The 23,965-nt window shown below is 51.5% G+C and overlaps 2 protein-coding genes across 5 annotated transcripts in view; both read right to left on the reverse strand.

Moving 5' to 3' along the window:
• Positions 1 to 130: 130 nt before the first annotated feature.
• On the reverse strand, positions 131 to 14,106 carry A3GALT2 (alpha 1,3-galactosyltransferase 2). Of its 3 annotated transcripts, none has more exons than XM_036885326.2 (5): positions 12,991 to 14,106; positions 4,553 to 4,636; positions 4,268 to 4,357; positions 3,845 to 3,982; positions 131 to 1,422 (listed from the first exon to the last, which is right to left on the reverse strand). In XM_036885326.2, the coding sequence occupies exons 1-5, from the start codon at positions 13,011 to 13,013 to the stop codon at positions 735 to 737; spliced, it is 1,023 nt and encodes a 340-aa protein (XP_036741221.1). In that variant the 5' UTR covers positions 13,014 to 14,106; the 3' UTR covers positions 131 to 734. The 3 variants fall into 3 exon arrangements, with proteins under 3 accessions (XP_036741221.1, XP_057355957.1, XP_036741222.1); XM_057499974.1 differs by having other exon boundaries at positions 13,250 to 14,105; XM_036885327.2 differs by lacking the exon at positions 4,553 to 4,636.
• Positions 14,107 to 15,548: 1,442 nt separating this feature from the next.
• The window catches only part of PHC2 (polyhomeotic homolog 2), a 47,532-nt gene continuing 39,115 nt past the window's right edge, over positions 15,549 to 23,965 (reverse strand). For both annotated transcript variants that reach the window (XM_036885329.2, XM_036885328.2), the window contains 5 exons: positions 23,291 to 23,420; positions 22,359 to 22,473; positions 21,067 to 21,208; positions 20,131 to 20,407; positions 15,549 to 16,963 (listed from right to left, as the gene is read on the reverse strand). In XM_036885329.2, coding sequence (XP_036741224.1) covers positions 16,809 to 16,963; positions 20,131 to 20,407; positions 21,067 to 21,208; positions 22,359 to 22,473; positions 23,291 to 23,420 — 819 coding nt within the window. In that variant the 3' untranslated portion in view covers positions 15,549 to 16,808. The remainder of the gene's footprint in view (positions 16,964 to 20,130; positions 20,408 to 21,066; positions 21,209 to 22,358; positions 22,474 to 23,290; positions 23,421 to 23,965) is intronic.

Here is a 23,965-nt window from a genome sequence, read left to right on the forward strand (position 1 = left end):
CATGCTTCTGTTTGAAGCCTGAGTTTTACCCCCTTCAGGGTGAAGAAACGTGGCCAAACAGCCCTATGGACTTCACAGCAAGGAAATATTTTTGTGGACTCTGACTCTCCAGGAGAAAGGACCATAAGAACACTTTAGGAATAATTTATTATAATATTTCTTAACTGTAATTTCATTATAATATTTCTTAAATATGAAGTATGCTTGAGGGGAGGGGAGAGGAGGGGAAATGGCCAAACCGGATGCCGCTAGCATCTCTCCCTCTGTGGCTCAGGCCCAGGGGCAGCTCTGTTTGGCCTGAGGGCCATTGCTGGCTCTCTAGCTGCTGACCTTACACATTGACTCAGAAATCCTGTGCCCGAAGGCAGTTATGTTTCCTTTTTGTGCTTCAGTCTCCTTACCAAAAAAAGGGTGGGGGTCAGTGAGGGGGCTAAACATCTCTTTGGGCGCACCAGCTGAATTCAGTGAGGTCAGAGGTGAAAGGGCCCTAGGTACCTTGCCGAGGCACCACTGCAGTGAGGGAAAGGGGATCTTCAGTGATTAGCTCCCCAAAGGCCAGGCCTCATCCTCCCACCCCGTGGCTGGGCACACCTGGCAGGGGTTGGGCTGTTTCCGCCAATCTCTCTCCTCCCTCCAAAGTGCCATGCTGCGCCCAAGAGGGGCGCCCCTGCCCCCAGGGTCTCTGCTGCCTGCCACGCCCGCTCCTGCCTTCCTGGGGACTCAGGGCGCAGTGGCTAGTGGCGCAGCAGGGCGTACTCCTTGGGCGCCCAGAGCAGGCGCGGGCGGCGAATCTCGGCCCGCTGGCCGATGTCCGGGCTCCAGCAGAACTCGGGCGACAGCACCTTGGTGGGCTTGTGCAGCCAGAAGAACTTGTTGAGATGGCTCTCGTCGTGCCAGCGCGCCTCGAGGCCGCGCGCCCGGTCCCGCTGCAGGCCCTGCGCGCAGTGTGCCGTCAGCCCACGCAGCGCCGCCACGCTGCCCCCGAACACGGCCGCGTGATAGTAGAAGTCGCCGTCGCCTGGGGCCAGCGCGGCAGCCGAACGAGAGTCGCGCTCGAAGGGCAGCAGCCACCGCGGCCAGTGGTAGTGCCAGGCGTGCAGCTGCGCCACAGACTCGGCCAGCGCCTCAGGTCCGAACGCGCTGCTGAAGTGCTGGTCCACGTCCATGCAGAACACGAAGTGCGCCTCGCGGCCCAGCCGCCCGCCCAGCGCCTCGTGCAGAGTGCGCATGCGCTGCATGGACACGTCCTGCCAGCGCCGCGCGCGGACCACGCGCTTCACGCGCAGCCGGCGTCCGGGGCCCAGCGCCATGCGGGGCACGGCGTCCGGGCGCTCGGTGAACACGTAGTACACCACACGCTGGCCCTCCATGAAGTGCTGCTCGGCGGAGTCCAGGAAGCGCGCCAGGTACTTCTCCAGGTACCTGCGGAGTGGGCGAGTCAGCCGGCCGCGGCCCCTCCCCTCCCCCACTGGGGCTTCCTGGCTGTCCGGCAGGCTCAGTCCCCGGAACTCCAGAACTCTGCAATCCCAGAACCTTCCAGGCGGATTAAAGATGACTGCAAATGGCTTGGCACTGCAGCTCTGAAGGCCCTGTGATCCCTCCATTGAACATGGGCTCTCACTGACTTCTGTGACCAATACAGCACCCCAGACGTACTGCTGTGCTGGCCCTTTGGTGGACTGGCAGCATCAGCCTTTGTCTCTTTAGAGCTCTGAGACTTCACTTAAGAAGTCCTAGAGCTTTGATGTTGCAATGAAGTGAGGAAGGAAGCTCAGGCTAGCCGCGCAGAGAGGCAGTGTGGAAAGAGGTGGCCCCGCAGTCTTTTCAGCAGTGGGCGGTGCCAGTGGAGAGCCAGACACTGGGGAACAGTGGGGAACCCTTCCTGTGGAGCCTGTGCGAATTTCTGCCCACAAAATCATTAGCTATAAATAATATGCTGTTGTTTTAAGTCACTGGGTTTGTGGTAACTCCTTACATGAATAAGTGGAACGTTTGAAATACTGTAAACTTTATGTTAACAGACTTTGAGATCCTAGGGTTCTAAAATAATAGTGATAACACTTAATATTTTTGAACATCTGTCATGTGCAGACTGTTCTAAGTCCATATGTGTTATCTCTTTGAAACCTCATCGTTTATTATGATCTCGCCTTTTCAGATGAGGAACTGAGTCATGAAGAGCTTTAGTAACTTGTGCAAGCATACACACAATTGGCAAATGGTGAAGCCAGGACTTGAACCCAAGCTCCAAGGTTGGTATTGGAACCTATACACTGACCTGCCTTGGTCTGTTCCTGGTGAAACTGTGAGAAATTGGTATCAGAAGTTTTGGGAGCCTCAGCATCCCCTGGTGTTGGGTCCATGGAACCTTGGAAGTCAGGACCTCAGCACCCTGGAATTTCTGGACCTGGAGCCTCTGACCCCTAGGGCTGGTGCAGGGATGACATACTCAGCATCTGGAGTGGAAGTGAGGGCACCACGGCCTTAAGAGAGGCCAGCAGTTCTGCCCACTGGTTGGCTCTTGGTCCTGTTTGCCCCGGTGCCTCCCTGGGGCCCCCTCCTGGCTTGCTTTCCCTTCTAGAGTGTGGGGATAGAGTTGGAAGAGCCCTGAGCAGTTGTCTGGGGGTATCTGATAAAAGAATTCCTTCCCCAGGCTTCTGGGTCTCTTTTCCTGGATGCAGAGTTCTCACTACTGTCTCAAAGCAGCCTGCCCCATTATTACAGGCACTTCTTTTAATTGCCCTGAACCCTGTGTCTCTACCTGAATATGGCAGGGTCTGATTACCACTCCCAGCCAGGAGTTCACTTTGCATCACTTCTGGAAAGTGGATACCAGCATGGCCACCCCCTGCCATCCATGATGGGGAATCAGTGCCCCTGGGATTCTTCACCTACGCTCCAGGTTCCTTCTCCATACCTGGGACCCATCCATTGCCCAGGCCCCTCAGCTCCTCCACTGACTCTTCCCCTGCAGTGAATCCTCCTCCCCATCCTCACTGTCCCCTGGACCACTCCCTCCACTTGGTCATCATCAGCCTGTCTCCCCTCCCAAATCACCACCTCCCTCATCGCACTCTCTGAGCCAGCATCCTTCCAGCTGCTTCCTGTGATACCAGCCCCAGCAGTCCTACCTCACTGAGTCCTCAGGGCTGCTGACTTTACCACTTTCTCAGTATCCCCCTCCCTCTCTTCACTTCCCTCTTTTTTTTTTTAAGTGAAGCAGAGTGAAAGCTTTATTTCAATACACTTCAAGGGAGGAGCAGGCCAGAGTCAAGGTGGACAAAGGCCTTCACTTCCCTCTTTACCAGCTCAGATTCACTCCCATGCAAAGCTCCCCAGCTCCCCAGCCCCTCTCCCTCCATCAGACTGGTTTGGCAGCATCTGACCCCCTACCTCTCCCCACCCTCTGCTGCCCCTTATCTGTGTGCCTGCACCTGAAGCCCTGACCGCCAGGGGGCCATTCCCTCTATTTACCCAACTAGCCTCACCTCCTCTCACCACTCACACCTGAGAGACTCCATCCAGCATTTTCTCACCACAGACCCAGTGCCTCCACATGGACTGGCCCCAGCCCCTGGGCAGGTGCCTTCTAGGACATGGTTCTGAGCCCCTCGCAGCCCGTGCTGGCTGGGCTCCCTGGTGTTGGTGTCCAGGGAGGAGGGGAAGGGAAGGGATGGTCCTGCCCTTGCCCTGGGAGTCTGGGAGAAGGGATGCTGTCTTTGCCTCCTGCTTCCCTTGGGATCCTGTGGTACAGGAGGACAGTTTGTTGCCCCCCTTCCCTCTCCCACAGGTACAGCCTCCCCCCCCCCACACCTGGACACCCCTCCCCACCTCCAGGCCTTACCTGCCCACTGCAAAGACAGTCAGACCAATGGTGAGGTTCTGCCGTACAGCCTGTTGCTGGGCCACATCCGGGTCGAAGGTGCCATCCCAAATAATGGGGGCTCCCCAGGAGGTACAGGTCAGGACTTCAGGCCGGGCCCTGACCAGGGAAGGAATGGGGAGACAGGTCCGTTCATCCACCTAGTTGGTGCATGTTCACTGCCACCTTCCCAGTGCTGGGCCCTAGGGACTCACAGATGGGTCAGACCAGTTCCTGCCCCTAGAATCCCCAGCCCAGACCCCACGCAGAGCCCTGGGAGATGTGTGACCTGGCGGGGCCCCTGGGCTGAGTGCCTGGCCCTGCCAGGTGGGGGATGTGAGGGAGGTAGGGTTCTCTGTAGGATATATGGGGGCTCTCAGAGCCAGAGGGATGGTAGCTCCTTACCAGGGACGCAGGAGACCCGTGAAGTTGTCTCTCAGCAGGGCCATTCTGGCTGAAGGGCAGACACCCATGGGGATGAGCACTTCCAGATGCCTGCGGATGGGGGCAGCAGAGAGGGCAGCCAGCCATCTTAGGAGCCCCCTCACTTGCTCCTTGCAGGGAGGGAGAGCCCACAGGGACACTTGTGTGGCGGAGATAGCTACCACCCTCCCTCCCTCGAGGCATTTGGGAAGAGCCACGTTAACCCTAACCCTGCTGGTCCCCCCTCGAGTGCTGGAGGAAGTGTACCTGACTATATGGAGCCTGTACAGGAGCAGCCCTAGGAAGCCAAGTGTAAATAGAATCAGCCACCAGAAAATTCTCTTCCAGGTCCTGGACAGTGGGGAGGCGCATCAGCAACTCATATATATATACATACAAATGAAAAATTATGTAGTTTAATGTTTCATTTGATTTTTTTGAATACAAATATACTCTACATGGTAAAGACATTCAGAGGTTATAAGAGAGGCAATACAGAGCAATGTCTTCCCCGTTCCCAGCCCCGTCAGCTCCTCTGCACGGAGGTGGCAGAGCTGCTAGTCTCCTGTGCATCCTTCTGGGGATGGTCTGTGACTATACGGGCATGTATCACAGGGGAGCGGATTCCTTCTCTCCCTCTTTCTATCTCCCTCTCCCACAAATGATAGCACAGTAGATAAATACATTGCATTTTCCAGTGGTATGTCTTTGAGGTTATTCTATCTCAGTACTTAAAGTGCTTCCCTGCCTTTTTCCCCTAGCTGCCTAATATGCCACTGACTGGAGATGCATAATGTACCTAACCAGGCCCCTCCTGATGATCATTTAGGTATGTGACCCTTAGCTTTTCCCAGCAGGGCTGTGGAGCATCACCTTGGGCAGGTTTGGGGGATGATAACCTTCTGGATTGGGTAGGAGATAGATCTGACCTTGGACAGGAGGAGAGACAGGGAGGGGACACGGGAAGTGTGTGGCTTGGTGGCTGGGAGTTGAGCACTGTCTGGGACTTAGGGATGAGTTGCTGGGCTGCATGAGGGCCAGCTGTGGTCAGGGACTATGTGTCTCTGGTGGCTCCAGTTACCACGTTGGGTTTCTCCAGCAGTGGCCCCATTCCTGGCTTAGAGGAAGCAGACTTTGGGATTTGTCCATGGTTGGTTGTTTTCTGGAAGGGCCCCCGAAGTTGAATGTTAGTAAGTGCCTCCTGGGGATCTCATGCCCTCCTGTGTGCCCATGTCTCCAGAGAGGCTGGAACCATAAGGTGAGGTGCATGGGCACTGGGGCCAGACCCTGGAGTTTGAATCACAGTCCACCACTTACTTACTAGCTGTCTGACCTTGGGCAAGTTTCTAGGTCTGTGTATTTCAGCCTCCTCATCTGTAACATGTGGGTGATAAGGATACCTGCCTCAGAGGCCTGGCATGGGTATTGAGTTAATACATGCTAACTGATTAGAAGAAGGCCTTGTGCCTAGTGACAGCTCAGTAAATGTTAGCTCTTGTTATTATTCCTGAACGGACCCTCATGATCCTGGACATGCCCCTGGATGACCTCCCAACTCCATTCCTTACCTACAAGTCCTTCCAAAATCTGGCTCCCCAGTCTCTTTTAAGAAGAGACTGATCCATCTTACTACACTGATGGACAGTGACTGCAATGGGGTATCGGGGGGGACTCGATAATAAGGGTGAATGTAATAACCACATTGTTTTTCTTGTGAAACCTTCATTAGAGTGTATATCAATGATACCTTAATTTAAAAAAAAAAGAAGACTGCCTGCTCAGACCCTCCTGCCGCTGCCTTTTCTGCTACCCATCACTGTCCCTCAGCAGGTGCATCTAGTAAATAGCTCCGAGAGGCATCTTGCAGTTGTGCACGTGGGTGTGTGTCCATCTGTGTGCCATCTCAGCACACACCTCCTGTTCACTTGGCCAAGCCAGAAGCCTGGGGCCACCCAACCCTTCTCGCCCTTGCCTTTGCCCACCATCTGCCGTCAGTCCCCAGGTTGGGTTGACTTAGCCTCCTCGGTCTCCCCTCTCTCTGTGCCTGCAGCCCCCACAGTGACCTTGCCTGCTCAGCTCTCACCAGGACCACGACAGCAGTCGCCCCTCTGCTTCCCGTCACTCCCCAGAGTCAGCTCATAAACATGTCCGTGTCACACGACTAGGTAACTCCTCCAAGCAGAAGGGCCTTTACCAAGGGGAGATAGGGGAATTGTTTGCCTGCTAGTTTGCCTCACTGGTAATCGAAGGCATGCAAATTAGAACAAGGTGGTGTTTTGCCTATAAAATGAGCCCATTTTAAAAAGAAAGAAATGAAAGTAGCCAAGCTGCAAGAATACAGTGAGGCAGGTGCCCTTATACTTGCTGGTGGGGGTGGGAATGGCTACAGCTGTTTGGGAAGCTACAGCATTTTGAAATTTTTGGTATTCATTCCCTTTAATTCAGTCACCCCAGCTTCTGGGAATCTGTTCAAAGGAGATCATCTTCAGTATGGAAGAAGTTTACACATCAAGATATTCACTAGTTTTTGCTCATTCATGCGTTCAACCTAAATTTATTGGACACAGCTCAGCATCAGCAGTGTGCTAGGTCAAGGATTCAGAGAGAGCAGGACAGACCTTGTCTTCCGGGAGTGGAGTCAAGAACATGTGGGTGGCCAGGAAGAGAGGGATGGGTCAGATGACAGTCCACAAACAGATGAATGGAACACAGCACAGTGAAGGCTGTGATCAGTATAACACAAGATATCATGAGGGCAAATTGGAGAGTGGCACCTGAGCCTTGATAGATGGGGAGGAAGTCAGGGAGGCTTTCTGGAGGAGGTGGCCTCTAAGTAAGGACCTGAAGAATGAAAAATTATCCGGAAGGCAGTGGAAGAAGAAGGGAGGTCCATGCAAAGGAAATGGCAGTGTGCAGAAATGAGGTGAGAGAAATTTGGAATGTGCACGGCACTGCAGCTTATCCTGCATAGGGAGTGCAGAGGACATTGGAGCTGGAGGTAAGCCAGGGCCAGATCATCTGGCCCTCATTCCAGGCTGAGAGGTTTGGACTCTTATCTTGAGGGCCAATGGGAAGCCCCAGAAGGTAATTCTTCCAGGGAATGATGCAGCCAGGTTTTTATTTGGGAAAAAGTACTCCAGTTGAACTATTGAGCCTGGATATAGGGATGTGAGGGGCATGGCTGAAGGGGGAAGAAGGGTAGAGGCTGCTACCAGCCCATGGGAGGTAAAGGGGTATGAACCAGGGTATTGACAGTGGAGGGCATTTGGAGGAGTAGGTGGTGAAGGGCTGTCAAGAAGGTGGGATGGGTAGAACTTGGTCACAGGACAGAGGGATAGGGCTGGGGGACAGGGAAAGGAAACAGTGCCTGATTGGTTGAGGGTAGGGAGCTCGGAGCCCAGAAGGCAGGCAGGCTCTGGATTCACCAGGAGGGCAGGGATATCCTGGGGGAGAGGGAGAGGAGCCAGGCCCAGGCATCGAGGGTTTGGATGGGAATGGGCAGGGGACCGAGTGGGTAGAGGGTAAGCGGCCAAGGTCAGTGGTGGAGGCACGGGCAGTAGGAGACTCTTTCCAGAAGTTTGGCTGTATAGACAGGTAATTGGATGGGGGTTAGGAGGTTGTGGTTGATGGAAGTGTGTGTTTCTTGTGCACAAGGGAGACTTGAGCTTGGTTGAACGTTAACTGGAAAGCATCGTGGAGAAGGCACGTAGGCTGCACAGATACAGGTGAAAAAGGCCCTGGCATCCGGTGGAAGGGACCAGCCAGACCAACTTGTTAGGAAGACTCTGCAGTCACGTGGGAAAAGTGCTTACACAGGAACCTTAAGTGAAAAACGCAGGTTCTAAAATTGATGGGCACTGTGATTACAATTTAGCGAGAATAAAAACATGCACCAGAGAATAAGACTAAAAGGAAAAACTTAGGTGGCTCTGCAGTAAGTTAGAGTAGGTAGCCCCCCAGCCCCACCTCTGTTGTCTGTAATGGCTCAGACTGCTTTTTTTAAGGAAAAATACAGTGAGCAATTTAGAAAAACAAGTCATTGTGAGCCTTCTTGGTGACTGCAAGATAAAGTCCACATCTTTTAGCCCTAAGAAAGCTTCAAAATCTGGCTCCTCAATTGTCACCTTTTAAGCGCTCACACCTGATCCAGTTTTCCCACCCCTAAAAGTGGAGAACTTCATAGGCCATCGATGTTCTTGTAGCATTGCTTGAAAAAAGCAAATAGATATAAACAACCCCAGGGTTCATCAATAGGAGATTGGATGAAAGAATTATGCATACCTGTACAACAGAAAGCAACATGTCTGTTAGAAAGGGTGAGGCAGATTTACATGCTCTGGGAAAGAAGTCCTAATGAATTAAATGGAGAGAGAAAGAAAGAACAGAACTCAGGAAATATGGATATATGGCAGCTGATCTCTACCTGTGTGTCCATGCATCTATAGACATGAATATCTGTGTTCTTTCATAAACATGTAGGGAAAGATCTAGAACAGCATCGTCCAATAGAAATATAATGTAAGCTGCATACACAAGTTAATATTTTCTAGTGGCCACATTAAAAAAGTGGAAATAAACAGCTAAAATTAATTTCAATAATATTTTAATATAACCAATATATCCAAAATATCATTTCAACATGTAATCAGTGTACAATTATTGAGATATTTAACATTACTTTATACTAAGTCTAAATATTAAATCCAGTGTGTATTTTAGATTTACAGCACATTTCAATTGGGATTAGTCACATTTCAAGTGCTTGGTAGCCACATGGGGTGGTGGCTACCACACTGGATGGTGTGGAGTCAGGAGACACACCAGTTAGTGGTGGGTTGAGATTAGAGGGAGGAGGGAATCTCAACTCTTTACCTGATATAGTTCTATAATGTTGATGAGTTTGTGTTATTTTTATTATTGTTAAAAAAGAAACAACAGGCCCCAAATGGAGTCACTCATGGTAAGTCCCACATTAGCGAACCAAGACTTAATACCTCCCCTAACTGCAGTTTCAGCCTGCTGCAGGACTGGAACCTTTCACCAGTCAATCTGGAATTACCTGGCCAGCTCAGGAGGTAAGTGCCCGAGAGACCCCCGCCTATTGCTAAAGGAAGCCGACCTTGCCTGAAACAATCCACTCTGCTAGGAACTTCATTTTACTACTTCCTTCTGCCTATAAGAACTTTACATTTTGTACAAAACTTTCCATTTTGGAACTCCTTTCTATCTGCTAAGAAGAGATGCTGCCCAATTCATAAATCATTAAGTAAAGCCAATTAGATCTTCAAACTTACTGTTGAATTTTGTTTTTTAATGTTATCTAACAGAAGAAAATGATGTCTGTTTCTTCATGCTCATCTCTTGCCCAGCATCCCCTTAGGCCTAGGCACCCTCTGGAGTGTTTTCCAGTACCAACAACCAGTTCAGTTCTCCAGCATCAGGTGGATGTCTAGCAATTCAGTTCAATTCTGATACTGTCTTCCTGGAGTTAGCGTCAGATACCACAGGTTAAAGAGCTCAGTCCCAGAAGACCACCTCTCCTTCAGATGCCAGTTGTCAATCCCAGTCACCCATACGTCTGACTGACTGGCTGTAAATCAGATGCTCCCACAACACCCCCAACCCGCCCCAGTTCAATAATTTGTTAGAAATGCCCAAGAACTCAGGAAGGCATTTTACTTACATTTACTGGTTATCTCCAAAGGGTACAAATAAACATCCAAGTGAAAAGGTACATGGAATGAGGTCCCGAGCTTAGGCGCTTCTATCCCCATGGAGTTGGGGTGCACCAACCTCCCAACACATGGATACATCCGCTAATCTGGAAACTCACTGAACACCGTTTGAGAGTTTTTGTTACCCAATCTTCAGCTCTCAGCACCCCCACTGAGGCTGGGGGGTGGGGCTAAAAGTCCCAGGCCTCTAGTCACTTGGTCTCTCTGGTGATCAGCCTGCCTGGAGGCTCAGGTGGGACTGATCCGGGCATCACCAGCACAGTATCAGAGGACACTGGGGAGGGCGCTGCATTGGTGTCACCCATCTTTCCACTTGGATGTCTCACAGACATTTCAAATTTATATCGTCAAAAAGGAACTCTTGATTTTCCTTAGCTGCTCTCCCACTCAGGCCTCCTCCACTGCTGTAAATGGCATGACAACGACCTCACCTAGTTCCCAAACTGAAGACCTCGGCGTCCCCCTTGAGCCCTCACTTCTCTCCTTCACCATATGCAGTCCACCAGCAAACCCTGTGGGCTTGCCCACAACTCCCACCCAGTCCACCTACCTGCCTTCACCTCTCAGTCCCCTCCAGCTGTTTCCCCCTGCGTCTGCTCTTGTCCCCAACAATCCACCCACCAGAATGATCTTTCCAAAACGTGAATTAGAACATGCCTCTCCCCTTTTTAAGACTTAACAGTGACTTCTCACTGCCCTTAGAATGCAGTACACATCCTGAGCTCTGGTCTGAAAAGCTCTGTGCCTGCTGGCCCTGCCGGCCTCTGTCTCTTCCCTTTCACTCTTGCCCTCACCTGCTGCCCTGCGGTCCCCAGCCTTCTTGTTCCCCTTTGCATGGCTTGTCCTTGTGGTTTGGATTTCAGTTACAATTCCCATTAATCCTCTTTCACCCCTTGGCTTCTACCAGTGACTCTGAAGTCTTTGTCTCTAGTCAGCCCCTTGCTGAGCACTGGACTCAGGAGTCACAGGTCTCCTGGGCAGCTGTGTCCACCTGGGTCCGAAAGACTCCTCAAACTCAGTGCTTCTCAAGCTCCGCTTTGTATTTCCTCTGATCTCCTCTTCCCTCTGTGTTCTGTGACTGCTCCCAGTTACTCAGGTGGGACCCTTTCTCCCTCCCTGCATAGCTGATCAGGTCAGCGAGTGCTGTGGCTTCTGCCTCTCCCTTAGAGATCGAAGCTCCCCCTCTCTGTGCCTCCAGGAGCCATTTGAGCCTCCCTGTCTGCCGTCTGGATTTCTATGACCATCTCCTGACTTGCCTCTCATTCTTGATCCCATGAAGTTTCCTAAACTCGCCACAACTTTGCGTCTACCCCACCTATCTGTCTTTGCCTGTATTGCTCTTTTCCTACCGACCACCACCAAACTCTGAATATTTCTTCGATACCCAATGTCCTCCTTTGTGAAGGCTTTCTTGACCTGCTCCAGCCACCACCCCCTGCCCCAGTATGCTCCTCTGTACCCATGCACACCTCTGCTCTAGCACCTGCCAGACTCTGTAGCTGTCTGCCCCACCAGGCTGTCCGGTGTCATTTATTAGACTTTGTATTCTCAGTGCCAACCTGAGGGCCTGCCTTATAGTTGGTGATGTCAATTATTCAGTAAGAGAATGAAGCAGTGAATGGGTTCCTTCTCTTCATTCTCTTTCTCAAACTGTTATTCCTCCACTTAAACTCCATTTTCTCCAGGGTTAAGTCTGGACTTGTTATGAATGATCCCAGACATTTACTGAGGCAGACACTCTGCCAAGTGTTTGATTTCTCTATCTCATTGACGCCTGACCACAGTCCCTTAAAGGAGATGCTGTGCTTATCTCCACCTTACAAATGAGGAAACGGGGGCCTGAGCTAGAAAGGCTAGATCACTTGCTCAGGGTCACACAGCTGGTAAGTGGTGGAGCTGCGGTTTAAACTTAGGTCTGACTTCCAAGCCAGAGCATGGCACTGGGGCTCCTTGTGGCTGGGCCCCAGCTTGACCCTGAGGCTTGTCTCCCAAGGGCCCCTGGCCCTGCTCCCCATGGGCTTGGCTCCTCCCAAGCCACCTCACGTTCCCTACTGGTCAGCTTTTCTTCTGCAAGGGGTCTTTCACCTCACTCTCGTGCTCCATGCTGAGCTTCCGGAGGGGCTGGCGGCAGCTGGGCATCTTTAGCTCCTGGAAGCAAAACTACCCCAGGAACTACACTATGGGAGGTACTGTTTGTGCTGCAGGGGCAGGAAAAGGCTGGAGGGAACCTCTCAGCAGCTGTCCTGACCCTCCTAGCCAGCCCCCTTCCAACCAGGGTAGGGCAAGCGCATCCTTTTCTTGGGCACTGGGCCTCAGCCAGGGCAGCCAAGTATAGCTGATTTCAAGTGGCCCAGGTGAGTGTAAACTGTTGGGTCTGGGAGGCACCTGTCAGCAACTGCCATGCCCTCCCATGCCCCAATCTGGGAGCACTTTGTTCATAGAGGCCCCTGCCTGACCCATTCTTCCACATTCCTTGCTCAGATATTTTCAAAAGGACCCCCTCCACCTGTAGAAGGTGGTCCATCAAGCCGACCCCATGCTCTGCTCCACAGGCCCTCACTTTCGAGAAGGGGTTAAAGATCAGCCATTAGTTTTTAGGTGGGAATAAGTTCCCAATCCCAGACAGTCACTGCTGTGGGACTAGAGAGCTCTGTTCTAGTGTGGGGTACACCCCCTTTGTCTTTGTTCTCTGGCTCACCAGAGAAGAGTTAAGGGAAGCAAGGATTGCCCATTCTTCACAGACTCTGAGATCGCCCAGGATGCAGTCTTCCCCCCCCCCACTGCCCGCCATCCCCTTAGGTGACGTTCCTCTCACTCCCCTTCTCCCAGGACCTCTGCAGCTCAGCTGGTGCTCAGCAGGCTGGCCTGGGTGCCTCCTCTTTGACTAGTCTGGCTAGCAGGCTGGGATCCTCTCAGGTCAGACGTCCCACCCCACCTTCCCCCAACACACCAGCAAGTGTCCCCACTCACCTGAGTCCCTCCTTAAGAGCCATGTGAAGAAGGTGGTGGGACAGACTGCTAAGATCCTCTCAGCTCTGAGCCAGGGGAGAAATGACCTGTTCCTGGTGACCGGAACAAAGCTGCTCCCAGCCCTCTGCCAGATGCCACACCAGAGAAGCCCGCCCAGATGGACTGTCCTGAGAGGGACCTGCTTGGGGTGTGGTGCCTGGGGGAGGTGGCTGGCCCCAGGATGGGGTGGGGTCTGGGGGTCGCTCTTGACGCCTGTCACCTGGAAGAAGGTGGATCTGCGGCAGGCGAGCTCTGGTTGGCCAGAGGCTCCGAGCTCTTCTGTGCTGATTCCTTTTGCCTGCCTAGGAGTCCATGTGCCCCTCTTCAGTGTCTTCAGGTCCTGGGAACGGTCCACGGGCCAAGCTGTGGTGTTTGCCACCCAGGGAAAACCTGTTGTGGACAGAGCTTCAGCCAGATTTCAAGGACATTGGTCACCTGATTGTAACCTTAGACAGGAGCTAATCTTTACTTCCTCAATAAAATGGGGTACATACACCAATCACTGAGGACAGTGTAAGAGCCATAAAAAGAGAGTGGGTACGGCAACAATTCTCTCAAGTTTACACTGGGCAGGGTTTCTAAAAGTGCAGGTTGTGATCCAACATAGGGCTGTGAAATCAGTTCCAAGGGTCATGATCAAGATTTTACAAGTATAAACGGGAAGAGAAAATAAAATATTAGAATGTATTGTACATAAAGGTAGGTATTTTGTGAAGTTTTTGTTTCAGATCTCTAAGTATGTATATAAGGGTGGTAAACATTTTTTAAAACTGGGTCATGATCAAAAAAAGGTTTACAAAATTCTGTGTCAAGTGTAAACAGGAAGAAATACAGGCTTTCCCTGAAAGCAGTGTTCCCGTGAAGCCTTTCGTAAGCCAAAATGGCATAAAGCAATGATCATTAATTTATACGGAAAAATTTTGAGCCTTCCCAGACCCGAAAAATAACCTCTCCTAGGCTTTTGTGATACCTGAGGACACAGCTTTGCTAATGGGATGCAGAAAATAAATTGGAGACAAAGCACAGATGCCCACACAGTTCAAACCTGTGGCGGCCTGATGCTGACATGCTGAGCGTAGTTCAGGAAGGAGTGTGTGGCCACTCTTGTGCTTGGGGTGCGCAAGCCTGGCTCGCGGCAGAACACAGAATGCTGTTTTCCCTCTTTTTGTAAAAGCAAAGTGGCTTATGTGGACTTTCAGAAAGGCTGGGGATACCTACATAAATTTAAGGACACATCCTTCAAACTTAAAATAGGTTGGGGGCTTTCACCCAAAGTAAAATAGCACCAATGTTTTCCTATTTCGGTCAGTCCCCTCAAATTCACCATGTGGTCTTTTAGTAGTAGTTTTGGTTCCTTTTCCACCAGACAGATGCATAAAAATAAATGCAGGTGGGGCCTGGCTTTCACTGTCTTCCTAAAGGGAAAAGAGAGGTCTGGAGTGAGGACACTGCCCAGAGCCATCGTGGCCTCAGTATGCCTGCCCTGTAGCCTGCATTCCTCAGGGAAGGGGTGGGGATGGGCATCACCACAGGGCTCCTGTTTCTCCTCCAGGTAGTAGCTACATTTTAATAGGCTTTCCAAAGAGGACTTACTAATGTTTGAGTATTGGCTCTTCAAAGTCAGAGTGTTTCATCTTCCCAGGTCTCACCTTTAGAGACCAATTCAGTAGGCTGGGGCTTGGGCTTCAGGCCCCCATTTTAAACAAGAGGAAGAAAACACTGCCTTAAGGAGAAAACTAGGGAAGGGCAAGGAGCATGAGGCCAGTTGCCTCTCCTCCTTTCCTCAGGATAGACGACAGGGAGAGGTTAAGCTCCATGCAGAGCATGGGATTTTTGCTCTCCACGAAGGCTTTGTTTCTAGCACAAGGCCTGGTTCACAGAGGTACAAGGTCAACACAAGCCACTGTTGGCTGCATACACCTCGTCCAACCCTGCCAGCTCCCATCGTACTAACCTGCACTTGTACTTTGCATAAGCTGCCTGGGTCTGGAGTGCCCTTTCTCCTTTCTCCGAGGCTTTGAAGTCACGATGACAGTGACTCTCCTATAATTTGCTATCCCAGCATCCAAAAAGTGTTTAGGAAGTGCTGTGTGAACCAAAGCTATCCCAGGGGCTGTCCTGGCCCTGAAGGCGCCTGCTGGGGGATCTGCCCCAAGTGTTCCAGATATTCCTGGACCAACAGTGTCCTGTCTCCAGAGGGAGTGGCGCTCTGGGCCCTCCCACTCCGAGGGACACCCGAGTGAAGAAAAGGGGAGGCATGTGTTTTTCTCCTGTGCTCTGGGCCCTCCCACTCCAAGGGACACCCGAGTGAAGAAAAGGGGAGGCATCTGTTTTTCTCCTGTGAACTGGGACCAAGGTCGCCCACAAGTGATCTGGCCCCAGCAAAGCATGAGGATATGATGTCCAATTAAGTTGGGCATCCCTCCCCCAACCCAGGGGCTCACCCCTCTTTTATGGGTGAAAAGTAGCCATTCAGAACCGGAAACAGGCATCCCCAGAGGAGAAAGGCACAGAAGAAATAAATTTTACAGATTTATTTTTAAAAAACAAAAACAAAAGGATAAAAAAGTCCTTCATTTCCAACCCTGCCTGGGGGTGTGAGTGGGGAATGGAACAAACCAAGAAGGATGCCTACCCTCTGCCCAGGGAGAGCCCCTCTCCCCCAGGAGCTGTGGAGGACAGGGCAGGTCGGAGGCAGGCCCTCGCCCTTCCTGCCCTGCCTCCTCTGCGGGCAGCTTGAACTGCTGCTAGCAAGTTCAAGAGGCAAAGCGGGGGAGCGGGAGGCCAGGCTGCCTGCCTCACTCAACGGTCACTCCAGCTCTTCTCTGCCCTGAGATGCTCTCCAGGCCCAGCCTCTGGGGCTCCCGGGGCGGGCAGCCAGGAGGCTCAGCCTGGCCCGGCCCACCAACAGCTTCCTTAATGCAGTTTGTGACACAGCAGGGCACTCAAGGGACTTCACAGTGTGGGGACGGGGCTTCGGACGTCTTGACGAGTCTGCAAAAGAAAATCTCCTAATCTCACCACTTTCTGACCTTGCCTCTCTGCACTGAGGCTGCCTTCTCTGCTCCCCATCTTGAGGCTGAGTGGAATCCAGGACAAAGCACTAAATGGCTGTTTGCTACAAAACACCTGGAGATGCCAGAAGCTGGCCCTTGGCCTATCTGTCAGTCCAGGCTCCCACACGTCACACAGTCACACACACAGCGTTAAGGCGTCTGTGCCGGCAGGCGGGGCCGAGCCGGGCCCAGCTTCTCCCTCTCCACCTGCAGAATGTGAAGGGGCAGGAGAACCCCAGGCTGCTTCAGAAACAGGCTGAAGGGGGAGAAGCTGCAATGCAACAGTTAGCCAGGCCCAGAGACAGGAGCGGGAGGAAGGCAGGCAAGGGCTTTCCAGGCCTCCATCCAGGCCTGATGACTGCCCTTGGAAGTGACCCAACTCAGGTTGGGGAGCCCTGACCATATACCCCCTGGAAAATGGGGGACAGAGAGGGGAAGAGAGTGGGGCTAGAGTATTGGGACTTTGGAGGAAGCCAGTGCTATCAATATTTACAAGCGTAAAGCCCCATCTTCGGTGCCACCTACCTCTCTGCCCCTCCCACAGAAAGAAAGGCCCCTGAGAGCCACTGAGGAGGTGCCAAGACCTCCTCACCAGCCACGCCCCATAGGGAGAGCCCCTTCCCACCGACCGGCCCGCTACCGGGCCCCTCAGGAATGTCTGTGTGGCTCTGCTCAGTCGGGAGGAGGAGCCCTGGGCCAGGATCCCGGCCGCCCAGGCCAGCCCTAGGAGTCCTTGAGCATGCTGATGCGGGCATAGATCTTCAGGGCAGGCCCCAGCTTGATGTTCATAGCACTCATCAGATGATCCTCCTTGAGCAGTAGCAGAGCTTGCCCGTCAATTTCCTGGGCACGGAACTCCTCTGCTATCTCCTGACAGCCTGAGGGGAACACCGAATACAGCATCAATTAGAGCTATGAGCATTCACTGCATTTCAGCCCATCAGCAAATTTACCCTCATAACTACACACTGAGGAAGGTGTTGCTGTTCTCTGACCACTTGCAAGAGGCTAAGGGACCTATCCAAGGAAGCCAGACTCCAAGGTGGCCCCTTATTCATGCCTGTGGTTGTTCAGACTCCCTCCCCTCAATGAACTGGGCTGATCTGGGAGATCAGTAAGGTGCTGCGGAAGTGATAGCACATGGCTTCCTAGATGAGATCACAAAGGGCACAGCAGCTTCTACCTTGCTCTTTTGGATAATTTTTTTGGAGTAAGCCAGCTACCATACTGTGAGTACAGTCAAGCAGCCGCCCAGGGGGAGAGGCCTCCTCTTAGCCAGCACTTCTGCCATGTGAGTGAGGCACCTTAGAAGTGGATACCCCAGCTCCAAACCTTCAGAGCTGCAGCTCTGGCTGCATCTTGAGTGAGCCCTCATGGGAGACCCAAGCCTGAACTGCCCAGCTAAGCCTCTCCATGTTTCTGACCCACTGAACCCTTGCAATAATAAGTGATTGTTGTTTTAAGCCACTAAGCTTTAGGGTAATTTGTTTCACAGCAATGGAAGACTAATGCCAATTTTGGTAGTGAGAGGAGGGGTACTGCCATAACAAAGCCCTAAAAATGTGGGGATGGCCTTGGAAACAACAGTGGGTAGGGCTAGAAGGACTTTGAGGATCATGTTAAGGAGTGTCTAAGATGCTTGGAGAGACTAAGTAGAAGTCTGATGGCCTTTGAGGAAAGTGAGAAAACTATTAATGGAAATTGAAAGAAAACAGATTTCTTATTATGAAATCGTGAAATATTCAGCAACACTGCTGCTAGTGGTAATATGGTAAGTTTAAGATGCCTAATGGACTGCGTGATCTAGCTAAGATTTTCAGGCAGCATGTTGAAGGTGTTGTCTAGCTTCTTGCTGCTCATAGGAAAATGAGAGAAGTAAAGCAAAGGAAAAATTGTTAAGCTGAAAAGAGCCAGGATGTGCTAGTTTTGAAAATCCCTCGTCTCTCCAGATGGCAAATGATGCTAAAATTAGGAAATGGTTTCTAGACAAAGATCAGATCCAGGACACAGTCAAGAAAACATGGTCTACACATGAAACTGAGGGTATGCCTGAAATCTGTTAGGATCTCAGGAAGATCTAAGGTGCTACCTTAGAAAACTGCCTATCAGAAGGCTCAGGATTCTGTGGGCATGCCTTGTAGAGCCTCTCCACTCAACAGCAGGGCTTCTAAGACTAGTCAGGACATGGTCCTTCAGCTTCAGAAGAAGCCCAACAGAGAAAGGCCTCTCCTGAAGACATTTCTGCGTACGGTTCAGTTTTATCTAATGGGAGTGAACCCCAACAAGATTCATAGGAAATCCAGGAAGATCTTATGAGAATCATACTGGTACAAACACTACTTGCTTGGACTGAAAGGCAGTACAAAATAAACAGCAGCAGGAACAGGCTGAGAAAATTGCTCCATTGCAAGCTCAGGCTTCCTTTCATGGGAAAGGAAGCTTGACTCAGGGGGGAACCAAGAGTGAAAGAGGATCACTCCCAGCTTTGAGACCTGATCAAGGAAATGCCAACATGTGCTCTTCAATTTCAGAACTGGTATGATGAGTGACTCCTGTATCCTCTGTACTTTTTCCATTTTGAATGGGCATGCTCACAGTGGTTATCCTATTCCTGACCCACCATATCTCGGATTTGTGGAGGGAAATGGAGAACCTGCTTCCTGTTCTCAGGTCTTCAGACTAAGAAGAATCACACTGAGGAGCTGGATACCAACGAGCCTCATCTGTGCCTGGACCTGAGTTAGATGACAAGATCCTAGACTTCAAGCTACTGCTGAAATGCGATGAGACTCAAAATACTCTCCTCTCATTTGGTAGGGGGTGCGGGAGGGACATGAATCACTGGGGGCCAGTGGTGAACTATGGTGACCGGCCTCTGAACAGCTCCCAGTAATTCCTGCTTCCCTCTCATATCCTGAGTCCCCTCACACAATGAACATGGCTGACCCATGTGACCTGTAAGGTATTGCAGAAGTGACAGTATGTGACTTCTGAGGCTACATCAGTAAGGGCACTGTGGCTCACACTTTGCTCTCCTGGATCACCATCTGTGAGGGAAACTGGCTACTGTGTCATGTTCTGGAGAGGCCCGAGCAGAGAGGAACTGAGGCCTCTTGCCAATAGACACACCTTACTTGAGAGTCCTGCAAGTGAGGCACCTCCTAGAGAATCCTACAGCCCTAGGCAAGCCTTTATATGACCTCAGCCTTGGCCGGCAGTCTCACTACAACCACTCAATAGACCCTGGGGCAGAACTGCCCAGCTAAGCCACTCCCAAATTCCTTACCCACACTGACTGTGTGATAACAAAACTTGAGGATGCAGCCATAACTAATAATGCTGGGTTAAGTGGCAGAGCCAGGATCTGAGTCCAGTTCTGTCTGACTCGGAAGTCTGTGCTCTTAACCACTATACCACATTCCAGTCTGAGTAACAGGCTTTTGGTTGCCACCAATACCTGACCAGGTCAGTGGCGGGGTGAGAAGGGCAGGAAAAAACAGTTGTGAAGCTTTGGGGTTCCCTGAAAGCACCAGTCATGATGGGATTTTATCTTTCAAGGTTCATTTCTGATTCTAGCCTTCAAAACTACTTGCATTCCACTGCACAGGGTTACATGCAGTTCCCAGTGACATGATGGACTCTCACATCTTCACACCTCTGCTCAAGCTGCTCCCTGATGCAAACTCTTGATATGGCAAATGCTGCTTGTCCACTGTCATTCTTGACATACTCTTACACTCCCACTTGACTCCCCTCCCAACCTGCCCCAGGAGAGACACAAGGTTAACGGCATTACTACCCCTTCACTTCATATAAACAAGTTATCATGCCAGTAAATATATCAAATTATAGCTCCAGAATATCATTTACAGTTTGTGTTCTGTGCTGAAATCTAAACTTTTACAGGCTGGAATCTTGTCTTCCTCATCTTTGCATCCCATTCTTGAGTCTGAGTCAGTAACCTTTCCTGATGGTGGGAGGTGAGGTTTCACTTTCTGGCATTCCTTGCTACTCCAGGCAGGCATGGAATTTCCCAGGGCCTTACCTGGCAGAGAGCGGATGAATTCGTAGACGTCTTCTACATTCCATTTGGTGGGCTCACTTGGCAGGAAGTGGTGTCCCATGCCCACCAGGTCCCGCATGTGCATGTCTGGGAGCTCCAAGTCCCGCTGGCCTTGTCGCCGGCGCGAGGTGGATGAGCTGGCAGAGATGGGTGACAAGGGTTCCTCATAGCTTGAGTTATCTGAGCAACGGCTGGAGTCCTCCTGGCTGTGTGTTAGCTGCAATGCAGCAGTAACTGAAAGGGGGGCAGCGCCTGTTGGCTGGGAGCAGAGAGAAACAGTTTCTTCATGATGGTGGATAAACCATCTCTAGCAGAGTGATGGGCAAAGGCAGGTGTCCCCCTTTTCTACCTGGTCTACTGTCACATATATCTGGATCCCTAATTCCAAAATCATCTTCTGTGCTATCCCCTCTGACCCTAAGCAGAGTTAGTCCCTCCCAGGATTGCAGCATGCTATCTGCAGTTATCTGATTATACGTCTATTGCTTCCTCTAGACATAGGGTTTTGAACCAGGGCTCCTGGGTCTCAGGGGGTGGTCTAAGAAGCACCTGAAATAGCATGTAAAAGTTCTTGAGTTTGTACATTTTGGACCACAATTCTCACCAGATTGTTAAAGAGGTTTTTGACCCAAACCATAACAACGAGCAGTGGAATGAATACACGTTAGGTTCTGAAGCATCACACCAGCCCATGAGCTCTTTTGGCATAATGCAGAGAGCCGTAGAGCCTGACAGAGCTCATCAACAAACACATGAACTTGGGGAGGGCTTGATCTGACAGGTTATGAGAAATGAGAACATGGCAGAGTATACTGAAGTCAGCAGCAGAAATGGAACGCTGGTGTCCTGGGCCAGCAAGGAAGGGAAGTTTGTGGGGACTTGTGACAATGGGGCTTCAAGCTCTGCCAGCCATCTCACCTGCTTCTTGGTATCCTTGGTAAGTGTTGGCAGACTGGCTTTGCTGGCCCGACGGCGGTTGTGGGTTGTGGCTCCTGTCTTCTGCAGCTTGCTCCGGTCTGAGTGGAAAAGCCCCACACGTTTGGTGCATCCCACATTGTACCTGCCACAGTGAGGGGAACGAGGGAAGTCTGAGCAGTTGTAGGGCATACAGGTCCCAGGTAGAATAAGGGCAGCTGAGCTATCTGGCAAAATCTGAGTCCCTCTATTTGTTCCAGTCCTAAGACCATCACTTACTACTAGCTGTGTGACTTTGGACAAGTCACGTAACCTCTGAGCCTCAGTTTCCTTATCTGGAGTTGGGGATGAGACCACTTGCTTTCTAAAACTGGCCTGACAATTACATGAGTTAATGCATGAAAGCACTTGACACAACAACTTGGAACACGGTAAGAGCCACGGTTGGCAGATCCTACTATACTGCCTGTACTAGGAGATGACTGCCCACTGTCCTGCTGGAGAGTAGCTTGGCAAAGCTTCACAAAGGCGCCTGACAGCCTGCAGCACCACTGAAGGGAACAAGGGCTGAGCGCAGCCTTACTCTAGTTGGCATGCAGAGCACCTCCCCCTGGGGGCCTACAGAGTTCTCTTTTGGGGGTTGAGGCAAGCTGCCTCTTCCACCTTGGTACAAAGACCACATAGGGCTTATAGTCAGTGAGTCGAAATCCCCCAGCTCTGTGATATTAGGCCTAACTACTTATCCTCTGTGCCTCAGTTACCTAACACGTATAAAGGAAATAATGCAATACCTGCCTCGCAGAATTATTTTGGAGATGACACAGTACATATCCACTGCCTACCACTGCCTAGCACAGCACCTAGCACCCAGCAGGCTCTCAGTAAATGATGCTGGTTTTACTGTGATCGGCAGGCTTCCAAGCTGGGTGAAAACTCACAAAGGGAACATCTGGATCTGTGCAGTGGTTCTGGGCAAGGCTTCCAGTGGGGTCTCACCCCACGGAGATGGCAGCTACCAAGGGCAGGAACAGGGAAGCTAAAGCACCACCTCCTGTCCTTGGACTCTGTTGTCTGCTCTCTGGTCTGCTCGTGGGAGCCTGGTTTCTCTTGCTTGGTGAATGAGTGACATGATGCTGCTTTCAGGTAGGCCAAGGAAACAGTAAGATGGCTAAGCCACAGTGAGGGCCTGTTGGGATGCAGTATCACCCAAGGGCACAGCATGCAGTGCAGAGCACAGACGTACAATCCTGGGAAAGGGAAGGAACTGGGAGAGCACAGGGACTGAGGGCACTCACCTCTTTGCACAAGCCATGGAACAGAAGCGCTTGGAACGCTTGAACTTGTAGGCAAAATCCACCCGGCCACAGAGCTCACACTTGAGTTTGAGGGGCGCTCCCTCCTCTTTGGATTCTGAAAGTATGGAAATCCTAAGTGCGGAGAATGACTGTGGACAGCCGCCCACAAGACCTTCCCACTGCTCTGCTCTTCCTCCCGTTCCCAGAGCTGTGACATGCAGCAGCAGCCTAGCTTAGCAAGCGCTCAGCTGCTTTCATCTCTGTTTTGGGAAGGGCTTCTTCCCCACTGGAAAGTACCTGAAGGTGTCTGGTGGTGCCCTTTGGACATTGTTTTAAGTGCTATGAGCCTGAGGCAAAACACAGGTGGGAAGAATGAGCACCCCTCCTGGAAGCGAGTAGGAGGGCCAGTGGGAGTGCTCCAGATGCTGCTGTTAACTGTGCTGCAGTCATCCTGCCCACCTTGATCTGTCTTGTTGGCTGCTGGCTTGGATAACACAACCCAGGTGCTCTGTAATCTACACAGCCCCCATCTGAGCAGCAGTCCATGTGGCAAGAGCAGCCCTCACCTGACCACTGCTGTGCCTTCCAGCCGGCCCCAGGCCTGCATGAAGAAAGGGCGCCACCTGCCGGGTGTTGCGAAAAACAACTCTTGGAATTCTGTGATTGGTTGACACGGGGATGGAGGAAAGGCAGGGACAGACAGTTCCCCAGAGGTAGGACTTCTCCCCTCCTTGTTTTCTAGGGATAGGGACTGAGGAGGGACGGGGGTGGGGGGGAATGTTTAGTGGACTGCTTCGTTTACACATTCTCTGGCTCAAAATTCCTCCATGTATACCAAGAAAGGAAGTCTGTAAGGCCTGCCTTTCCAGCCTTGCCTTCTCCCTGTTCTGCCCAATCAGAAGGCCTTAGCATTCAGAATCTGAGATGCCTACCTTGCAGATAGGGCTCCTCCATCTCGGAGTCAGTGGTGGTGGTATGATCCTGCTGTGGAAGTTTCTCAGGCAAGAACCCCTGTGCATACTTCTTCTTGAGATTCCCCACCAGCAGGGACGAACGTCCCACCTAGAGGACAAGGTGACATAGAGGCCATGAGGGTTAGGTGAAAGATGCTTCATTACTATCCAGCCTCATCAAAATTACATGTATGAGCATCCAGGTGCAGACGCCAGTCTCTATATCATCATCCCCACGAGCCCTGCTCCAAGCCCCATTTTGCCACGTAGCTTATGAGGCAAGATGCCAATGGGCACCAAAGTACAGAGACAACCTCAATCCAGGACCAATGGATGACTTAGGAGGTTAGGAAAATGTCTACTCTTCCAAATGTCTATGGGGCAGAGATGGAGGCAGAGATCAGTTTTCCCACACCACAAGGACAAGTGCCAGGACACAGAGCTCACGTCACCAGGCAGAACACAGCTGAAGCCATGTGTGTGAGCATACACACAGAGAATCAGCAGCCATTTTTCTATGTCTTACTCTTCTCCACCTTACCACTGTCCTACCAAAGCCAGAGCCATGGAGGAGAGCAGGAAAAATGGACTCTAGGCCAAATGCCCTGTGTGGCTGTCAGGCCCCCAGGTTGGCTTATTCATTCTCTTGGCTCT

Source organism: Manis pentadactyla, chromosome 4 (genome assembly GCF_030020395.1).
Source record: "Manis pentadactyla isolate mManPen7 chromosome 4, mManPen7.hap1, whole genome shotgun sequence".
NCBI classification, from domain to species: Eukaryota; Metazoa; Chordata; class Mammalia; order Pholidota; family Manidae; genus Manis; species Manis pentadactyla.

Bases quoted from the DNA above. Each gene is read 5' to 3' on its own strand.
- A3GALT2 (XM_036885326.2), bottom strand. From the start codon at position 13,013: ATGGCTCTTAAGGAGGGACTCAG. The intron at 3,983-4,267 runs GTAAGGAGCTAC...TTCCCTGGTCAG, and splicing joins ACGGGTCTCCTGCGTCCCTG to GGCCCGGCCTGAAGTCCTGA. The intron at 1,423-3,844 runs GTAAGGCCTGGA...CCCACTCCGCAG, and splicing joins ACTGTCTTTGCAGTGGGCAG to GTACCTGGAGAAGTACCTGG.